General features: G+C 43.4%; 2 protein-coding genes across 2 annotated transcripts; both read left to right on the forward strand.

The window, feature by feature from the left end:
• The first annotated feature begins 222 nt into the window (after positions 1–222).
• Positions 223–1,626, forward strand: LOC146960635 (E3 ubiquitin-protein ligase TRIM39-like). The gene has a single exon (XM_085772202.1). The coding sequence runs from the start codon at positions 223–225 to the stop codon at positions 1,624–1,626; it is 1,404 nt and encodes a 467-aa protein (XP_085628328.1).
• A 1,992-nt stretch (positions 1,627–3,618) lies between these two features.
• Positions 3,619–7,442, forward strand: LOC146960636 (E3 ubiquitin-protein ligase TRIM39-like). Its single transcript, XM_085772203.1, has 4 exons — positions 3,619–3,730; positions 3,840–5,252; positions 6,326–6,596; positions 6,953–7,442. Exons 2-4 carry the CDS (start codon positions 3,857–3,859, stop codon positions 7,440–7,442), a joined length of 2,157 nt encoding a protein of 718 aa, XP_085628329.1. The 5' UTR covers positions 3,619–3,730; positions 3,840–3,856.
• Positions 7,443–21,964: the final 14,522 nt, after the last annotated feature.

A 21,964-nucleotide genomic window follows, 5' to 3' on the forward strand; every position in this document is an offset into this window, starting at 1 on the left:
GATCAGATTCAGCTTCAGACCAAACCAACAACTTCCTGTGAGTGAGTCCAGCTACAACACTGCTGCTTCAACCTGCTGACACTCCACACACTGAAGGTGAGTTTGACTAAAACCTGGACTCAGAGTCACAGTAAACTTCAGTCAAGTCAGTAGAGGAGGGAGGGGAGCCATGACTGACTCTACTTCCTGTCTGCTGTGTTTTCAGCTCCACTCACAGACTAAATGGCTTCCAGATTAGAGGAGGATCTCTGCTGTCCGGTCTGTACGGAGGTCTTCAGAGATCCTGTTGTTCTGTCCTGCAGCCACAGCTTCTGTAAAGACTGTCTGAAGAGCTGGTGGAAGGAGAAACAAGATCCACTGTGTCCAGTTTGTAAGAGAAGATTTTCAAAGGAGAATCCACCTTGTAACCTGGTGTTGAAGAACCTGTGTGAGAGCTTCTTACAGCAGAGAGAGCAGAGATCTTCAGAGGCTCTCTGCAGTCTGCACTCTGAGAAACTCAAACTCTTCTGTCTGGACCATCAGGAACCAGTGTGTCTCATCTGTCTCCATTCAGAAACACACACCAACCATAGAATCAGACCCATCAATGAAGCTGCTTCTAAACTCAAGAAGGACCTTAAGGAAACTCTGGAGCCCTTAAAGAAGAAGTTAAAGGGTTTTGAAAAGGTTCAAGTGAAGTTTGATCAAACAGCAGAACACATTAAGGTGCAGGCCCGACGCACAGAGAGGCAGATTAAGGAGCAGTTTAAGAAGCTTCACCAGTTTCTAGAAGAGGAAGAGGAGGCCAGGATGGCTGCACTGAGGGAGGAAGAGGAGCAGAAGAGTCAGAGGATGAAGGAGAAGATGGAGGCTCTGAGCAGAGAGATAGCAGCTCTTTCACACACAGTCAGAGCCACAGAGGACGAGCTGAGAGCTGAAGACGTCTCATTCCTGCTCAACTACAAGGCTGCAGTGGAAAGAGTCCAGCAGCGCCCCCTGCTGGAGGATCCACAGCTGGACTCAGGAGCTCTGATAGACCAGGCCAAACACCTGGGCAACCTGACCTTCAACATCTGGAACAAGATGAAGGACATGGTCTCCTACAGTCCTGTGGTTCTGGACCCAAACACTGCTCATCCAGAACTCATCCTGTCTGAAGATCTGACCAGTGTGAGAGATGAAGGGGATGATCAGTCTCAGCTTCCTGACAATCCAGAGAGGAGTGATTATTTCCCCTCTGTCCTGGGCTCTGAGGGTTTTAACTCAGGGACTCACAGCTGGGATGTCGAGGTTGGAGACAGTACATGGTGGGGACTGGGTGTGTTACCAGAGTCTGAGCAGAGGAAGGGAGACAAGATACTGTCTGGATTATGGAGAATATGGTTTAATGAAGGTAAATACGGAGCAGTTTCACAATCAGCTCCAGTCATTTATCTCCCAGAACAGAAGAAGTTCCAGAGGATCAGAGTGAATCTGGACTTGAACAGAGGAAAACTGTCGTTCTCTGATCCTGATACTAATACACACATACACACCTTCACACACACTTTCACTCAGAAGATGTTTCCATACATTGCCACTATTAGAAACCTCCCATTGAAGCTGTTACCAGTGAATGTGTCAGTGACAGTGGAGCAGAGCAGTTAGAGATAAAGAGGATGATCATATTTATAATGTTGTTTATTTCTTAAAGGGAAAAGTCAGTGAATTGAGCCTGATAAACTTCACCTGTCCTCCTGCTGCCTCATTATTACACTTTTCCTTTTTTACTACTTTTCATGTTTAAAATATTGTCACTCTTATCACTCAATTACTGAACATCTGATTCTTTGATTCTCCAGAAGAAGATCTGGAGTTCTTCTCCAGATGAAAAAATGTAAAACATGAAAAGTTATTCTTGTTCAATTACATATGTAAAAACTTTGTATCTGTTCATATGAAATGATTTAAAATGTATTAAAGCAGAAGTAAGTGATATATTTGTGTTAATATAAGTCTTAAAGCAGAAGTAATTGGTCCGGTCGTTTTCGCTAATGCTGCGTTCCAGGCAGGCTTTTGAAATCGTAAATTACAGCTTCAAGTCACAACTTACGACTTTGTAGCGTTTCAGGCAACCCACTCTTGTTTTCCGACCTGTTTTACCCGTGAAAGTCACTATAACGGCCACTCGTAACTTCCGACCCGTGAACTCGTACCATATCGAACTGTTACCACTTCACGGTCGGAAAAATACGAGTTTCCTTGAACGCACCATAACAGTCCTCGTCCCTACGTCGCCACATTCACGGCGTCCCTTGGCTGCACACACAGCCCTGCATGCCGTTCTCTCTCCTCATTGGATAAAAACTGTAGGATACGATAAATGTTTTCTCTTCGGCTCAGAGCAGAGTAGAGTGACTGACAGACCCGTGTTTCAGTCCAAACACTCTATGTAAGTGATTGCTGTCGGAAGATATAACTATTTAAGACTTATATTAACACAAATATATCACTTACTTCTGCTTTAAATAGTTATATCTTCCGACAGCAATCACTTACATAGAGTGTTTGGTCTGAAACACGGGTCTGTCAGTCACTCTGCTCTGCTCTGAGCCGAGGAGAAAACTTTTCTCGTATCCTACAAGTTTTATCCAATGAGGAGAGAGAACGGCATGCAGGGCTGTGTGTGCAGCCAAGGGACGCTGTGAATGTGGTGACGTAGCGACGAGGACTGTTATGGTGCGTTCAAGGCAGCCCGTAACTCGTGTTTTTCCGACCTGTTAAGTTGTACCAGTTCGATCTGGTACGAGTTCACGGGTCAGAAGTTACGAGTGGCCGTTATAGTGACTTTCACCGGTAAAACAGGTCGGAAAAACACGAGTGGGTTGCCTGGAACGCTACAAAGTCGTAAGTTGTGACTTGAAGCTGTAATTTACGGTTTCAAAAGCCTGCCTGGAACGCAGCATTAGCCAAAACGACCGGATCGCTTACTTCTGCTTTAACATGTCAGTTCATCACAAAAGATGAATGTACATTCGTTCCTGTTTTTCATCAACATAATAAAATGTTGTCTTGACTTGGATTCATATTCAGCTTCGTCTTTAACGTCTCCTGCATCTACACAACATCCCATTCTCTTTATAATTAGCAGCAGAGGTGGAGGAAGTGTTGAGATGAAGTACTGACACCACACTGTGTACAAGTACTCGGCACACAGGTACAAGTACTGCACTTAAACAGTTGCTCCCTTCCACACAAAGAATCAAGATATTCACACCCAAGTTTTTCTAACAGGTAAAGCAGCTTTCTGACCACAATTATGTCAAGTTTCAAAGCTGTCAGAGTTTGTATTATTAATCTACATGAGTTTATATGTCTTAACTCCCACACACAACATGGTATGACAAGGAAATGTGTACGGTATATTACCTTTCTTTTTTTATTTTACATCCCCATGCACAAACAATTATTTATTTATTTATCAAAAAACACGTGAAAAGACCCTTTTTAAAACAAGGCACATGCCTAGAACTGCTCCTCTACATTAATCTGGACTAACCTGTTCAACATTCAGTCATTTTTCAAATCTCCGCCCCCTCACATGACTCACCTGAAAAAAACAGTAAACAGTGCATTGGACTCTGTCAGTCCCTGAGACGCAGACTGAAGAAGAGACGATCAGATTCAGCTTCAGACCAAACTAACAACTTCCTGTGAGTGAGTCCAGCTACAACACTGCTGCTTCAACCTGCTGACACTCCACACACTGAAGGTGAGTTGGACTAAAACCTGGACTCAGAGTCACAGTAAACTTCAGTCAAGTCAGTAGAGGAGGGAGGGGAGCCATGACTGACTCTACTTCCTGTCTGCTGTGTTTTCAGCTTCACTCACAGACTCAATGGCTTCCAGATTGGAGGAGGATCTTTGCTGTCCGGTCTGTACGGAGGTCTTCAGAGATCCTGTTGTTCTGTCCTGCAGCCACAGCTTCTGTAAAGACTGTCTGAAGAGCTGGTGGAAGGAGAAACAAGATCAACTGTGTCCAGTTTGTAAGAGAAGATCTTCAAAGGGTCTTCCACCTTTTAGTCTGGCATTGAAGAACCTGTGTGAGAGCTTCTTACAGCAGAGAGATCAGAGATCTTCAGAGGCTCTCTGCAGTCTGCACGCTGAGAAACTCAAACTCTTCTGTCTGGACCATCAGCAGCCAGTGTGTCACATCTGTCTCCATTCAGAAACACACACCAACCACAGAATCAGACCCATCAATGAAGCTGCTTCTAAACTCAAGAAGGAACTTGAGGAAACTCTGGAGCCCTTAAAGAAGAAGTTAAAGGGTTTTGAAGAAGTTCAGGAGAAGTTTGATCAAACAGCAGAACACATTAAGGTCCAGGCCCGACACACAGAGAGGCAGATTAAGGAGCAGTTTAAGAAGCTTCACCAGTTTCTAGAAGAGGAAGAGGAGGCCAGGATGGCTGCACTGAGGGAGGAAGAGGAGCAGAAGAGTCAGAGGATGAAGGAGAAGATGGAGGCTCTGAGCAGAGAGATAGCAGCTCTTTCACACACAGTCAGAGCCACAGAGGACGAGCTGAGAGCTGAAGACGTCTCATTCCTGCTCAACTACAAGGCTGCAGTGGAAAGAGTCCAGCAGCGCCCCCTGCTGGAGGATCCACAGCTGGACTCAGGAGCTCTGATAGACCAGGCCAAACACCTGGGCAACCTGACCTTCAACATCTGGAACAAGATGAAGGACATGGTCTCCTACAGTCCTGTGGTTCTGGACCCAAACACTGCTCATCCATATCTCATCCTGTCTGAAGATCTGACCAGTGTGAGACGAGGAGACGAACAGCAGCTTCCTGACAATCCAGAGAGGTTTGATCTTTTCTGCTCTGTCCTGGGCTCTGAGGGTTTTAACTTAGGGACTCACAGCTGGGATGTCGAGGTTGGAGACAGTACGTACTGGGGACTCGGTGTGTTAACAGAGTCTGTGCAGAGGAAGGGAGATGAGATAGTGTCTGGATTATGGGGAATATGCTTCTGCGAAGGTAAATACGGAGCATGTTCACCATCAGGTCCATTCACTGTTCTCCCAGACCAGAAGAAGCACCAGAGGATCAGAGTGAATCTGGACTTGAACAGAGGAAAACTGTCATTCTCTGATCCTGATACTAACACACACATACACACCTTCACACACACTTTCACTCAGAAGATGTTTCCATACATTGACACTATTGATGACCTCCCATTGAAGTTGTTGCCAGTGAAGGTTTCAGTGACAGTGGAGGCAAGGCAAGGCAAGGCAATTTTATTTGTATAGCCCGTTTTTACAAACAGTTTGTCTCAAAGGGCTTTACATGGCATCGTAACAACATCCTCTGTCCTTAGACCCTCACATCGACTGAGGAAAAACTCCATGGAAACCCTTTTAACAGGGAAAAATCTGAGAAACCTCAGGGTGAGCAACAGAGGAGGGATCCCTCACCCAGGACGGACAGACGTGCAATAGATGTTGTTACAGACAAGAAAACAAGCTGTGGAGCAGAGCAGTTAGAGATAAAGAGGATGCTCATACTTATCTTAAAGGATAATTTCCGTTTTTTACGACCTGGACCTTATTTCTAGCATAAAATTCGATCACTTACTCACCCAGACAACTTTGGTGTCATTTGGAGTCATTTTGACGAAATTAGCCCCAGTGGAGCGGCGCGTATATCCGTATAATGCGAGAACACGCGGCACGCAATGCAGTCTCTAAAAAACACATTATCTGCCGCAAAACTCGTTCATTTTGCCAATATTTTGTTTTGATAAACCAGTGCTATTCCCCTCCGAGCCCGTGGTGGCATGTTATCAACATCCGGCGTCTGTAGGTTGACTACTAACCTCTGATCTGGATTATGTCATCTCCGACCGCTGCCCGGCTCATTCTGATAATAATCATTCCGCTTCAGCATTCAGGTCCATTTTTATCTCAACTAGCCGGAGCTTTAGTGAGTCCAGGTTGAGGAGAGGAAGCCTGTGGAAGCTGAACTTCGTCGAGCTGCTCATTTTGTTCTGACAAGTCAGAAACACGCAGAATCGAACCGTAGCATTAGCGATAGCAAGTTAGCGGAGATGACATCATCCAGGTCGGGTTAGTAGGTCAACCTACAGGCGCAGGATGTTGATAACATGCCACCAAGGGCTCGGAGGGGAATAGCACCAGAATATAATAACAAAATATTGATGAAATGAATGTGGTTTCGCCGCAGATAATGATGCAAGATGGCGGCGCGCATTTGTGCAGCGGCTCACGGCTCTTCCTCTCATTGCTCTCTTTTGATGTTACGGTACTTTTCTCTAATTTGTTTTTGCACACTCGGCTCAGATGCGAACATCCTCTACACTGGACAGAACCTCCTGGAAATCGGGGCTCAGCACCAGACACCCATTACGAGTGTTTACCAGCACTCGCACAACATCCCAGAGGAGATAACAAGAACACCGGGCTCCCCGTGGATTGTAACCACAAAGACCATCACAACCTGGCCTGAGAATGCACTCTCCAGGCTGCAGGACTGCTTCACAGTGACTGACTGGGACCTATTTGAACATCACGAGCTGGAAACCTTCACTAGTACGGTACTGGACTACATCAAGTGACCAGTCAGGTCCGTACACTCCTCAAAGCCCGCGATGCTGCCTTCAGGTCCGGAGACGAAGCCTTATACAGAACTGCTCGAGCGGATCTGAAGAGAAGCATTAAAAAAGCCAAAGCGGACCATAAGAGGAAGATAGAGTCCCACCTGTCCAGCAACAACTCACAGGCGGTGTGGCAGGGCATTCATGACATCACGAACTACAGAGGCTGCCCTAACAGGAGACCTGAGTGCGACGTTAGCAGAGGAGTTAAACTGCTTCTTTGCCCGCTTTGAGACATCACAGCAACACTCATCAGCCCCTGCCCTGCCGCCTGCCCCCCCTCCCCCTCCCCCTCCCTATATCCTCCCTCCAGTTCCAGTCTCCGCACCCCCACACTCACTGTCAGCGAGCACGAGGTCAGACGGGTGCTCCTGGCAGTGAACCCCAAGAAGGCTGCTGGCCCAGACGGAGTCAAAGCGTGTGCCCTCCAGCTCACACACATCTTCACCATAATCTTTAACCTCTCCCTGGCCCAGGCAGTCATCCCGTCCTGTTTGAAATCCGCCACTATCATCCCGGTACCGAAGAAGTCTCCCACCACCAGCCTGAATGATTACCGCCCTGTGGCCCTCACACCGGTAATCACGAAGTGCTTGGAGAGACTGGTCCTCCAGCACGTCAAGGATCATCTCCCCTCAGGCTTCGATCCCTACCAGTTTGCATATCAGACCAACAGATCCACTGAAGATGCCATCGCCGTAGCCCTCCACTCAGCGCTGTCACACCTGGAGCAGCAGCAGAGCTACGTCGGATGCTCTTCGTGGATTACAGTTCTGCCGCACCTGCAGCCACAGCTTCTGTAAAGACTGTCTGAAGAGCTGGTGGAAGGAGAAACAAGATCCACTGCATCCAGTTTGTAAGAGAAGATCTTCAAGAGAACATCCACCTGTTAGTCTGGTGTTGAAGAACCTGTGTGAGAGCTTCTTACAGCAGAGAGAGCAGAGATCTTCAGAGGCTCTCTGCAGTCTGCACTCTGAGAAACTCAAACTCTTCTGTCTGGACCATCAGCAGCCAGTGTGTCTCGTCTGTCTCCATTCAGTAACACACACCAACCACAGAATCAGACCCATCAATGAAGCTGCTTCACAACTCAAGAAAGAACTTGAGGAAACTCTGGAGCCCTTAAAGAAGAAGTTAAAGGGTTTTGAAGAAGTTCAAGTGGAGTTTGATCAAACAGCAGAACACATCAAGGTCCAGGCCCGACACACAGAGAGGCAGATTAAGGATCAGTTTAAGAAGCTTCACCAGTTTCTAGAAGAGGAAGAGGAGGCCAGGATGGCTGCACTGAGGGAGGAAGAGGAGCTGAAGAGTCAGAGGATGAAGGAGAAGATGGAGGCTCTGAGCAGAGAGATAGCAGCTCTTTCACACACAGTCAGAGCCACAGAGGACGAGCTGAGAGCTGAAGACGTCTCATTCCTGCTCAACTACAAGGCTGCAGTGGAAAGAGTCCAGCAGCGCCCCCTGCTGGAGGATCCACAGCTGGACTCAGGAGCTCTGATAGACCAGGCCAAACACCTGGGCAACCTGACCTTCAACATCTGGAACAAGATGAAGGACATGGTCTCCTACAGTCCTGTGGTTCTGGACCCAAACACTGCTCATCCAGATATCATCCTGTCTGAAGATCTGACCAGTGTGAGACGACGAGGAGTCAAACAGCAGCTTCCTGACAATCCAGAGAGGATTGATTATTTCCCCTCTGTCTTGGGCTCTGGGGGTTTTAACTCAAGGACTCACAGCTGGGATGTCGAGGTTGGAGACAGTACATGGTGGGGACTGGGTGTGTTACCAGAGTCTGAGCAGAGGAAGGGAGACAAGATACTGTCTGGAATATGGGGAATAGGATTTAATGAAGGTGAATACGGAGCATTTTCACCATCAGCTCCAGTCATTGTTCTCCCAGTGCAGAAGAAGCACCAGAGGATCAGAGTGAATCTGGACTTGAACAAAGGAAAACTGTCGTTCTCTGATCCTGATACTAACACACAAATACACACCTTCACACACACTTTCACTCAGAAGATGTTTCCATACATTAACATTGGTAGAAACCTCCCAGTGAAGCTGTTGCCAGTGAAGGTGTCAGTGACAGTGGAGCAGAGCAGTTAGAGATGACGAGGATGATCATATTTATAATGTTGTTTATTTCTTAAAGGGAAAAGTCAGTGAATTGAACCTGTTAAACTTCACCTGTCCTCCTGCTGTCTTATTATTACACTTTTGCCTTTTTACTACTTTTCATGTGTGAAATATTTTCACTCTTATCATATTCTTCAGATGAAAAAATGTCAAACATGAAAAGTTGAAAAGTGATTCTTGTTTAATTACATATGTAAAAAGTTTGTATCTGTTCAAATGAAATGATCTAAAATGTATTAACGTGTCACTTCATCACAAAAGCTGAATGTACATTTGTTCCTGTTTTTCATCAACATAATAAAATGTTGTCTTGACTTGGATTCATATTCAGCTTCGTCTTTAACGTCTCCTGCATCTACACAACATCCCATTCTGTTTATATTTAGCATCAGAGGTGGAGGAAGTGTTGAGATGAAGTACTGACACCACACTGTGTACAAGTACTCTGCACAGGTACAAGTACTGCACTTAAACAGTTGTTCCCTTCCACACAAAGAATTAAGATATTCATACGCAAGTTTTTCTAACAGGTAAAGCAGCTTTCTGACCACAATTATGTCAAGTTTCAAAGCTGTCAGAGTTTGTGTTATAAATCTACATGAGTTTATGTGTCTTACTGTAACTCCCACACACACAACATGGTATGACAAGGAAATGTGTACGGTAAGGTTTTTAAAAATTTTTTTTTAACATCCCTATGCACAACAGTATTTTATGTATTTGTTAAAAAACACAAGAAAATACAGTTTTTAAAACGAGGCACGTGCGTAGAACTGCTCCTCTACATGAATCTGGACTAACCTGTTCAACATTCAGTCACTTTTCAAAGCTCCGCCCCCTCACATGACTCACCTGAGATAAACCAGGAAGAACTGTATTTGGACTCTGTCAGTCCCAGAGACGCAGACTGAAGAAGAGACGATCAGATTCAGATTCAGCTTCGGACCAAACCAACAACTTCCTGTGAGTGAGTCCAGCTACAACACTGCTGCTTCAACCTGCTGACACTCCACACACTGAAGGTGAGTTTGACTAAAACCTGGACTCAGAGTCACAGTAAACTTCAGTCAAGTCAGTAGAGGAGGGAGGGGAGCCACGACTGACTCTACTTCCTGTCTGCTGTGTTTTCAGCAACCTGATCTCACAGAAATGCGTGAAATGAGCACGACTTCTTAATAACGCATTGCGTGCTCCTGGCACGCATTGTGTAAGAATTGCGTGTGGGCACCACGCAAACAGGGCTCACAGAAAGTCAATGAGGATCCTTTTCGTGATGGACACACGCATTATCAGCTCTGAAGACGTCATGCTGCTGGTGCTGGAGGTCCCCGGAAGTGCGAATGAAATGGATATTCAGAAGAGAAAAAAAACGTTTTTTTTAGCTATAACTTTGTAACCATTCAAGGCAGACGACCTATGGGCTTATACTTTTTTCGTTTTGACGAAGATTTTTTTCAGCTTGTAGTTGCTGTCGTGGTTGTTTTAAACGCTATTTTATGAATGTAATTTTTTTTTCATTATTGTGGTAGGCCAACGTTTGGTGCATTATTTTAATCATTAACGTTATATTTATTCAGTTAATGTGTATTTCGTTTGTTAGTTATTACGAAGATTGCTCAGATTTCCATCGTTGCTATGGTTACAGTGAACGATCAGCTGATTTCATTGTGACTGACGTAGCTTCCGGCAAGTCCGTCATCGTCTCACCGACAGGCAGCCCCCGTTCAGGTAACGTAAACAAACAACATGGAAAATTGTGATTAAATAATTAACAGTTAAAGCTATTTTACCTCCAAAAACCAGCCAGTGTCGTCAACCACAAACAAAGTTTGACAGATGTGGTTGATCAAAGTTGTTAAACTGGCTGACTTTACTAGCTGCACTGTTTGATGTAGATTTTAATGATTAGGCTAACGTTAGCTAGGCTAACATTAATGCTACATGCCAGCCCTCACTGTACTTTTCTCACTGTTTTACAGGTAACAGATAATACAATGGCTACAGCTGAAGCTGAGTTCGATGAGATGCTCAGTAAAACGAAGAGCCTGACACAAAGGTAATTTAAATATCTTATTCCATGCATGGGGATCAGATATTATGATGCATTTGTGCAGGAATTCTGTGTGGTTAACTGCATTACTTTGATTATATTGTGTGTTTTTTTTAGGTATGGTCAGACCTGCCACGATGGAGAAAACGTGATGATCATCTCTGTGTCCTTGAGGAGACCGGTGTGGAGATGCTTGATGAACAAGAGCCAGGATTTGGTATGTGATCATGATAATTTGTGCATCATTATTCTTATTTTGGTAGAAAAACATCATGTTAGGATTTCTATGCGGATGTACCAGTCCAAGAAGCTTTCTGAAGTCTGTAGTAGTTGTAGTCGTAGGCCTGCACACCTCAACACCACTGCTCTTACCAATCATATTTCCAACACACGCAACATAACACCACCTGAGAACTCTCGCCTAAACTTCATATGGATGCTGGCAGAAAATGGAGTATGCCAGGGTGGGCTGGCTTATGCAATATTTACAATTACCACCTTTTAATTCTACATATAAGTGTATTTTCAATTATTCTGTCAACAGACTGGCAAAGTGTGTTTGAACACCGTTTTACCAGAGTTTTATGGAGTGGGTGATAAGCTCTTTCAAGGTGGACAAGCTGTGCGCAGAATAGAGGATGACACTTGTTGGAAATTCCCACGGGTCACGTGATTCTCGCGGGATGGGAGTCAAAGTTTTATTAATCCTGTGATTGGGACGGGACGGGAATAAAAATCAACGGGAGCGGGCAGGAGCAGAAACTCCATTAATAGATGATGATTTTCAGCCGTGTTAAACAACCAAAAGGACAGATGCGTCCATTTTTGCCGTCATCTTTCAGTGAGCCAAAACTATTTTGGCTTGCGTTAGTTAGTTAAATGGGGAGTGGGCGCAGGAGACACACAATAATGACAAAATGCAACATTTTTGCAACATGTTTGGGTTCATTCAACTGAGATGGACATAAATGGACATGGTGTGACCAATGTACGGTTTTTATTTTTTATTTTCTCCAGCTCTGAGGAAGGGGGCTACTTTGACGGATGCTTCTCTGCAATGATGATGACTTCCAAATGAGGGCCAAGCATGTACAGTAAGTGCTTTTGTGTATTTTCCACATAGATTCTCATTGAACTTCTTGTACTACTTGAAAGTTTATTTTTAAAATAACATTAGAAACTTTTTGTCTTTGTATGCACCAGGAAAGGGCATCTGTGGTCGGTCTCAGCTGAATGCAGCAAAGGCGAGGACAACGAGGAGGACTAGGGGAGTAGCTCCAGCCTTGATGAGCAGGTGTGTATCATATAAGAGTTTATGCCATCATGGCATTATTCTTTGTGCTCTAAATATGTACAGGCAAGTACCGTATAATAACATTCTTATTCTTGTTGATAGTCCTCAACTATATTCTCCTAAATCTATGCAACCAACATGTTTCACTGTTTAAGCTGACACACTATACTTCTCTACAAGTCATTTTGCACTTCATCTATTCACAACCGTACTACACTTGAATAATTGATTAAGTCTCACTTTCACAGACTAACAAAAACCCAGCAGTTGAATGAATCTATCTATTGGGCTCTTTTGGTTTTGTTTTGTTTGTTTGTTTTTTGAAAGAAGACATTAAGAGTTTAATTGCAATTTTACTTACTACTTTATGTGTGACTGTTAATATATTTTCACCATCAGTACAACAATTACTGCTATTAATGCTGTATGCAATCCTACAGGGGAGAGATCTTCGCATATCCCATGTTCTCAAGTCCTCCAGTCTTCTGTATGGACGTAGTTGGCAAGTACTGGTCCTACATAAGTGAAGCCTGCCCTGAATACAGCCACCTGACCACCATGACGTCCTTGTTGTCTGTGCTTTATGCCAAGGCATATGGCATCAAGTGAGAGGTAACTGTAACTGTTTCAGCACTTTCAGCTGACTGACACTATACTCTTCTCTCCAAGTTATTTAGTACTTTATCTGTTAACAACTGTACTACACTTGAATGAAAATCAGTGTTGATCAAGGGTCAAGATCTTGTATACAGGGATGCACATGTACAGGCAGGTGTATATGCATTCACACACATCCATTATGTAGATAGCATCACTAACATTAAGAATTGCTCAAATTATTTTCTAAGTATTAATATTTGTATTCATGTCATTCATGGATGTCTCTATCAAAACAAGTGTTTTAGTCATTTCAGTAATTTAGCTTTTTGTGCTTTTATGCTAAACTTACAAACTTTCACTCATTTCCAGACTGTGACGTCCACATAAACCTGTAGAGCTTCCTTATTCCAAGATTGTGGGGCTATAGGATTACCAAAGTAAGTTGTCCTTGTGGTGGTTGTTGTTTCTGTTGTTTTTAGTTGAATACTGTTTACTAGTGTGCAGATATTACAAGGGCTTCTACCAACACTTCTCATCTTTTCAGGGTTTTATGTAGGCTACATGAACCATTTAATATACACATTCACCATGCAGAGGAGGATTGGGCAAGTTGAGCATAGGAGCATCTAAGTTGAGTCCCCCCCAACCCCCACCAGCTCCCACCTCCCCCTTTACTTCATATTCCACCTGTCCAGGTGGCAGGTGAACACAAACTGCAGTGACCTGCTGCTGAGCCACCAACTCACTGAGCTTTGGGGAGTTTTGTGATTACATTGCATCTTGGGAAGAATCCTTCATCTTTCTCTTTTAAAGTAATACATGGCTCACCATAAACAGCAGCTTGTTTTCAGCAGCGTACTTACTGTAATCATAAACATCCAGAATCCTGATTTAGTAATCAGGACAAGTAAAGACAAAATACATTCATTTAGGAGCATCAAGTGAGCATATGTAGAGGCTACAGTCCTCACTGCAGGCGGCCCCGGTTCGAATCCTGCATCGGGCAGTCCTTTCCTGCATGTCATCCCCCCCCCCCCCTCTCTCTCTCTCTCCCCATTTCCTGTCTCTCTCAACTGAACTAAAAAAAGGAAAAATATAAAAATACATTCATGTAGTGTATGGGGCAGGTGGCACAACGTACCCCACAGCTACCATATTGACTTTAATACTTCCCACAGCTAAAAAGGTTCAACTGATGCATACTACACATTTATAATAATCTCTTTTGGTCTAAACACAATTCTCATGAAACTTGTGATTGACAAAAATTCACTTTCGAGAGTAAAAATGGTTTTTCGGACATAGATGTCTAACCGTTTAACCCATGTGGTTCTTACGTCACAAATTCCATGAAATGATGCCTTCCTCGGTCCTCCTAAATATCTGGTCACATGCTCTATTTTTCTTAATGGTTCCCTAGCAACAAGGGGTGGCTCAGCTTGCCCAATGCTGCGTACCACAGTCTCCCCTACAGATTTACTGCAAACTTTCTATAATCACCATTTCACCACACACAGTTTAAAGTTAAGATCTTGTGTTATAATAGCCTGACAAGCCAGACTATATCATTAAAATGTCTAGTCTGGCAACGAGCGGTAGACCTCGGCTCAATCCAGGGGGCGGGATGAAGGCTGTCTTTCAAACTGCCTCTGCACGTAATGGGGTAGTGCTTGAGCCTTACGACTAATCAGAGCAAAGAGCAGGATGACGTTAGCCTGACAAGCCAATTAAAATGTATGTCGTCATGGCGTTAAGCCCGCCCAACGACTCTCTAAACAGATAGAGCGCTGTGATTGCTGAACACAATATTTTTGCTGCCGCTAGGGTGCGTCTAGATTTCTAGGCTAATGTTATAATAGATATTATTATAGATTATTATTTCTGCTTATTTTTTGTATTAATTTTCAGTCATTTTGGTTATTGGTTGTTTTTTCAGGGGATAAGCGAGGTGAAGGTGAAATGGCTGCCCTGCTCGAAGAGGTACAGTATGTATGTTGTGTCATCATAGATGCATTACCACAAATGCAACATCTCAAATTCTGTGCACAACTTTGCCATGAAGCGTAGCTGTATGAGAGGCTTCTGGGTTACAGGGTGAACATTCATGCTGGAGTAACAGATATAGTTCAGAACACTGTAGTTACCAATCAACATTGAATGCAAGTAACACCATACAGTATTTCTAAAAGAAGTGTGTATGTCATGTTCAACATCATGTTTAATTCATGATTCATTGATACTAAAGCAACTGTTACTAAAAAGAATTTCTCTTTTTTCCATTTCTTCTTTCTCGTAGCAACATGATGGAGAGATTCCTGGGTGCCACACAAACAGCTTAAAACAATGTACAATTATGTGGTTAATGATTATAGTTATATTGTTATGCATGATTGAGTGGTGGATCAGTTGATAGATTGGTTAGTTATGCTTATCCAATTGTACAGTTTTTGTGTGTTTTTGTCCTTTTAATCATTTTTTAAACGGTAGTCCATGAGTTCATCAGTTGTATACTGTATTCATGTTTGAAAATCTCTTCCCACAGATAACAAAATAAAAGTATCTGCATTCATCAACCGAATGGAAAATATGCATGCCTGTTAATTGAAGAAATGTAGTACATTTGAAACACTATGTTCTCCAGAGTACAGTTGAGTTTACCTTGTAGTATGTGTTAAATAAAGGTTGCCTAGACTGTCATCTTTCAGATTTCGTTTTTATGAGCATTTGCATATAAGCCCATCTTGACAAGTCCATCAGTGGAAGAAGAGAAGACCAAGAAGGAACGGCTGATCTCACTCAACCAACACGATTGACTGCTTCATGGCCAGAGGATATTTCAACAGTGATCCAACTTCCCAAACACAGCCACTGCAATACTGACAATAACTATAGACAAAAACAATGGTTTCTGTGTGTGTGTGTGTTTTTGTACAAATGAAACCGCAATCACTAATACCTTTCACTAATGCCTTGGAGAAAAGGAAGGTGAGGAGACCATATGGCTTTCAGCCATTATAGAGTAAGGTGTTATAACAGATTTATAACAGAGTTATGTAATAATTTTTTATATACTTGGGGAGGAGGGGTATCCCATCCAACATACAGTGCACTTGTGATTGTAAGACTGTAACATATCCTAAATTTGGGGGAGGGGCTAACACAAATCAAAACTGCAGTATCAATTTGGTGTAGATTTATAAGAGAGAAATTTAGATTTATAGATAGATTTTTATCAGGGCAAGTGGGAAAATTGTATAGAATGATTGGTTAGGCTATTTAAAGTTTTGTTCTCTGCTGCTGACCTCCTTTCTGGGCAGTCAGGGCATCCTAATTAGAGAGAGGACAGCTGTCTTCCTTGTCTGACCTTTGTGTAGATGTAGATTATGAGGAAAATTAGTCTAAACTGGTCAAAATTTTAAAGTCTAACAGTGTATAAGTCAGACACCAACATCTTGAACAATTTTTGGCCACTCACTACCCCTGAAAACATGTTTGACTGATTTCATCCAGTTAGGCCCATAGATAGGGCTAGGAACGTATATCTCAAAGGGCCATAGTTTTCAAGCAAGATGAAAATTAAACTTTGTCGTAGGACAACAATGAAGACATCGTTGGAAAGGTCTTGACCTAGGGAGTAACATGTGTCAGTATGAAAACTTAGGTCAGCTCTTGCTCCCCACAAGTGACCTTTGAACCTTGATCCTGACACACTTTTAAAGGCTTCTAGAGCAGCAACAAAATGTGCTACAGACAAGTTATACACATTTTTGGAAAGCTCTTGACCTCTACTATCAGGTCCAATGGCAAACCAGCAGGAAGGGGTCAAGAATAGGGTCAAATATGGCACAAAACACATTTTCTCCCTTTTAACAGGAACACACATCAAATCTGACCAAACATATGTGCTCGGCACCCCAGAAAACCTATAAAAAGATTACAATGTTCCTGGTCTTAGATAAACATAATAGGGAAAACACATTAGAACTACAACCAATATGGCTGAGCGCACATACAGTCAACGTGTCACTATGGCAACATGTAGTTCTTGTGTCGTTCTCCTGGGTTGGGGTTGGGGTTGTCACACTAGGGTTCAGAAAGTGTCTATTTCGCTCATTCTTTAACAAAAAACGCATAACCATGACATATATGTTTATATCGTGAGAGATTGTATGTTATAAAATATAAAAATAGTAATGTATTAGTGCTAGTTTAGACGTGATTTCTACCACGCTGTTTCGCGGTCTGAACGGGATGCGTTCAAAGGCAATAGGATTAGGCAACGTTTCAAAACGGAACACCCAAGCATCATTCCTCGACACATTTTTGTTGCTATAAAGTGAGAGTGTTGTTTGAAGACTGTGTTCATAAAATGTGGCTTAAAAAATATGCAACCAGATGGGTTAATAGCCAGTTTAGCTTACATTAGAGCATTGAGCTATTGAACGCAGCCCAAGGTGCCCAAGGCACACAACAGAGAGGTTACAAGAAGTTGTCAGAGAGGAAATTTACTATATCAATTTTATCAATAAAAGATGGCTACATCTATCCAATGCAATATGGTGAAAAACTCAAAAGATTGCAGATTTCAGTGTAGCCTATTGAAATGAAATTATTATAATATATATTAGAATATGGTGATAGAAAGAAAATTGTGTTTTAAATACTAACGTTTCTGTACATTTGCAGGGTCAAGAAGTGAAGGAATCAAGGTCATTTGATTTGAATTCATTTAATTGTCATATTATAACACAGGGTGGTAAAAACAAAACTTAAAGAGTCATTTTCATACTACAGATAAAGAATACAGATGTGACAGTGGTGTTCCTGTCACTATGCCTCCAATTGATCATGTGCCCTGGCTACTTGGCCAAGGGGATGTCCCTTTGGGTGACTGGCAAGCGCGCATGACTATTACCCGGGAGATGTGGGTTCAATCCCCGCCCGGGCCCTCTTCACCTTGCCACACATACACAGATCATTACAACTAGAATAAAACATGGTTAAGTAAGACCATCTACACATATTTATACACACATACACATTTAGTGGTGGAAAATCTAACCACTTACGGCATTGCAAGTTTATCTGTATAGCCTGTTTTTACAAACACTTTGTCTCCAAGGTCATCATTACATAGCAACAACATCCTCTGCCCTTAAGGGGCGTTCACACCGGACGAGATAGACGCGAATGGAGCGGCAACTCTACATTGAAAATCAATGTAAATGGCGCGATGACACGCGATTCAGGCGGAGGCGGCGCAAATGGAGCGTCTGGAGCGATGAGACGCGGCGCGAATGAAGCGGCGCGAATAAAGTTGAAAATATTGAACTTTTCAGGCGGCATCGCGCCGTGACATCCAATCAGCGACGAGTTCAAGCCGACGACGTCACTTCTCTGTACGGTTGTTTACACTCAGAACAACATGAAGGAGAAGCTGATTGTATTTGAGCTGTGTGTGGGCACCGCTGCCGTCTTCTACACAGAGTGAACACACACACACACACACACACACACACACACACACACACACACACACACACACACAACACACACACACACACACACACACACACCACACACACACACACACACACACACACACACACACACACACACACACACACACACACACACACAGTGAACCCAGACAGGACGGCGGGTGGTTTTCCGGTGTTTCTGAGACTTGTACAGCAGTAGTACAGTGCAGCAACGGTGGTGATATCAGCCATGATCGACGTGGAAAGAGAGCAGGTTGAGATCACCGGTTTTCAAATGAACGGGCGGAGCGTCTAGCGCGAATGACGCGATGGACGCGAATGATCCAAAATGACCAAGCGGCGCGATGGAAGCGTCTGGCGCGATTATATTCGCGTCTATCGCGTCCGGTGTGAACGCCGCTTTAGACCCTCACATCCACTGAGGAAAAACTTCAGAGAGAAAAAAACAGGAGAAACTTCAGGATGAGCAGCAGAGGGATCCCACACCCAGGACGGCCAGACGGGACATAGATGTTGGACATAGAGCATACAGGACATATAGTATACAGAGAAGAAAACAGTTCACAACAAGCAATAGGAAGTACTAAACTTTACAGTTTTGAGGAAAAACTTTTAATCTACTTTGTCGTTGACTACAACCCAACAGTACTGTGGTGATGAAAAATGGTCACGAAATAAACAAAGCCCTATACACCTGGCCTGATCTGTTTCACAAGAATGTATTAATTTATCTCCTCCTTGTGGGTCTCTAGGCTTTGCCTTTGCCTGTGGAGATGCTGGTGTGTCTGGTGCAAAGAGAAGCTAAAGACTTTCATGAGCCCCTGTTGGTCACTTTTGAGTCGGGTTTTAACTGTTTTAGTATCATGTTGTGCTCACTTACTGTAACTAACAACAATGTAGTCGGACTATTCCACTAAAATACCTGAAATACAATAGTCATGTAATGCTAAAATGTAGTGAAATGTAAATCATAACTCTATAACAATGTGTAACAGCCTAAAACAAACCTCCCTTACTCATGAGCTTAGTGATAATGGCAGTCCTGGAGAGGAAAGAGTTGCCCATTTCCTCCACCAACGTAGATCCAGCTCCATCCTGGTTGTCTGCTCCCCACTTTATCTGTCATTTAAAGAACAGTGCACTTCATTAGTCTGAGTCTGAGTGGAACATTCATCAGTTTGTTTGAGCGTTGTAATCCAGCACGCAGCGCTCACTGGATTTGAAACTTTCCAATGACTGTCAGCATTTAACATGATGAGTTTCACCTTTAATAATGATAAACCATGTATTACCTTGTGTCTTATGGGTTGCAGAATTCAATACAATTATGTAAACATCATCAAATTATAGCTAATAAGAACTGTTAAATATCACTGTAATTGGCTATGAAACAAATAATAAATAAAATGATATTGCAGTTGATGCCATATGCCTTGGGATAAAGCACAGACAACAAGGACTTCATGGCAGTCAGGTGGCTGCATTCCGGGCAGGCTTCACTTAGTATAGTTGCGTACACCCTTAATAGCAGTAATTGTTGTTGTACTGATGGCAAACATATTAACAGTCACACAAAAAAAGATGAAGCTAATATTGTAGTTTCAAAAAAAGAGCCCAATAGATAAATTCATTCAACTGGGTTTTTGTTAGTCTGTGAAAGTTACACAGATTTTCATTCAAGTGTAGTACAGTTGTGAATAGATGAAGTGCAAAATAACTTGGAGAGAAGAGTATGGCCCAATTCCAATCCGAGCCCTTACGGACACACTGACTTAGGGTGCACTCACACTAGGCACACTAGACTAAAGTCCTGATTCTATTGCCAGTGTGAGTGCAAGTGAACCGTACCTGAGCACGGTTCACTTCCCTGGCCCGGCACGGTTGGTGAGGTGTGCACGGTACGCTTGGCCAGGAATGCGTACAGTAATGCGTCGCGGGCTCGCTCTCCACCTCGTGTCTGCAACCGCGTGTAAACAACAGTCACGATTGCGTCGCGCCATAAACATAGCTAGTTGACATCGCTTTGATTAAACTTCAAGATGTTACCATGACAACCGGTCAAACAATTAAAAAGCGCTGTTCTTTCTGCAGTCAGAGCGCATCCGCCGTGTTGGTATATCAACGTGATGACGTATGTGTCGGAGGCAACCGTGCTTCAGCACGCTTGGGTTGGAGGTAGTGTGAGTGCGGGCCAGCGGAGGACAGGGGAGGGGGGGCATTCGGGCTTCAGCACGGTACGGATCAACTGGCCCTAGTGTGAGTGTGTCCTTAGAGGCGCATTCACGGGAATTCCGTGAGAGTGTGAGGGCTGTTCCGTTGTCAGATCACCAAGTCAGTGAATGAGCCCTTACTGCCCCCTTACTGTAAGTTAGCACCGATGCTGACTTTGGGTAGGGGAATTACCCACAGTTCATAGCGTTGTGAAGTCAAACACATGGGATGCCGTTGGAACGCAAGTGTTAAAAAAAAAAGCAAAAAGCAAATAAACAAACGTAGTCAGAGAGAGCTCTGCCGCTCTCTTTATTGTTAATGGACAGGGGCAACAAAAAAATAAAAAAAGAAGTTTACCGTCAGTATTAACGTGTGCAGTTTTGCACACGTTAATACTGACGGTAGTAGTACTGCAGAGTATTGATGATGATTTGATCAGATCTGATCCAGGAACATTTTGTTTTGAGTCCGTCCCCCTCACACACTTTGTGCGTGTTGAAATTACAGTAAATTATCATTTCATGACCGGAGTCAACAACATTTTGTTGTCAAGGTAACGTGTCGTGAGAGTGCTGTTCCAGTCATGTTTACAGCATCTGGACCCTCACAGACTCTCACACTCTGTCTTAGATCTGACGTCACTTAAGTCAGTGAGCATTCAGGGCTTGAGTCTTTAGGGGGCGGATTGGAACTGGGCCTATAGTGTGGGTCAGCTGATGTGTGGATATACATACATATTTAGAGCACAAAGAATAATGCCATGATGGCATAACTCTTATATGATACACACCTGCTCATCAAGGCTGGAGCTATTCCCCTAGTCCTCCTCGTTGTCCTCAGCCTTTGCTGCATTCAGCTGAGACCGACCACAGACGCCCTTTCCTGGTGCATACAAAGACAAAAAGTTTCTAGTGTTATTTTAAAATAAACTTTCAAGTAGTACAAGAAGTTCAATGAGAATCTATGTGGAAAATACACAAAAGCACTTACTGTACATGCTTGGCCCTCATTTGGAAGTCATCATCATTGCAGAGAAGCACCCGTCAAAGTAGCCCCCTTCCTCAGAGCTGGAGAAAATAAAAAATAAAAACAGTACATTGGTCACACCATGTCCATTTATGTCCATCTCAGTTGAATGAACCCAAACATGTTGCAAAAATGTTGCATTTTGTCATTATTGTGTGTCTCCTGCACCCACTCCCCATTTAACTAACTAACGCAAGCCAAAATAGTTTTGGCTCACTGAAAGATGACGGCAAAAATGGACGCATCTGTCCTTTTGGTTGTTTAACACGGCTGAAAATCATCATCTATTAATGGAGTTTCCGCTCCTGCCCGCTCCCGTTGATTTTTATTCCCGTCCCGTCCCAATCACAGGATTAATAAAACTTTGACTCCCATCCCGCGAGAATCACGTGACCCGTGGGAATTTCCAACAAGTGTCATCCTCTATTCTGCGCACAGCTTGTCCACCTTGAAAGAGCTTATCACCCACTCCATAAAACTCTGGTAAAACGTGTTCAAACACAC

Source organism: Trachurus japonicus, unplaced genomic scaffold, assembly GCF_045865225.1.
Source record: "Trachurus japonicus isolate A0001 unplaced genomic scaffold, Traja_1.0 AP030155.1".
Classification (NCBI taxonomy): Eukaryota; Metazoa; Chordata; class Actinopteri; order Carangiformes; family Carangidae; genus Trachurus; species Trachurus japonicus.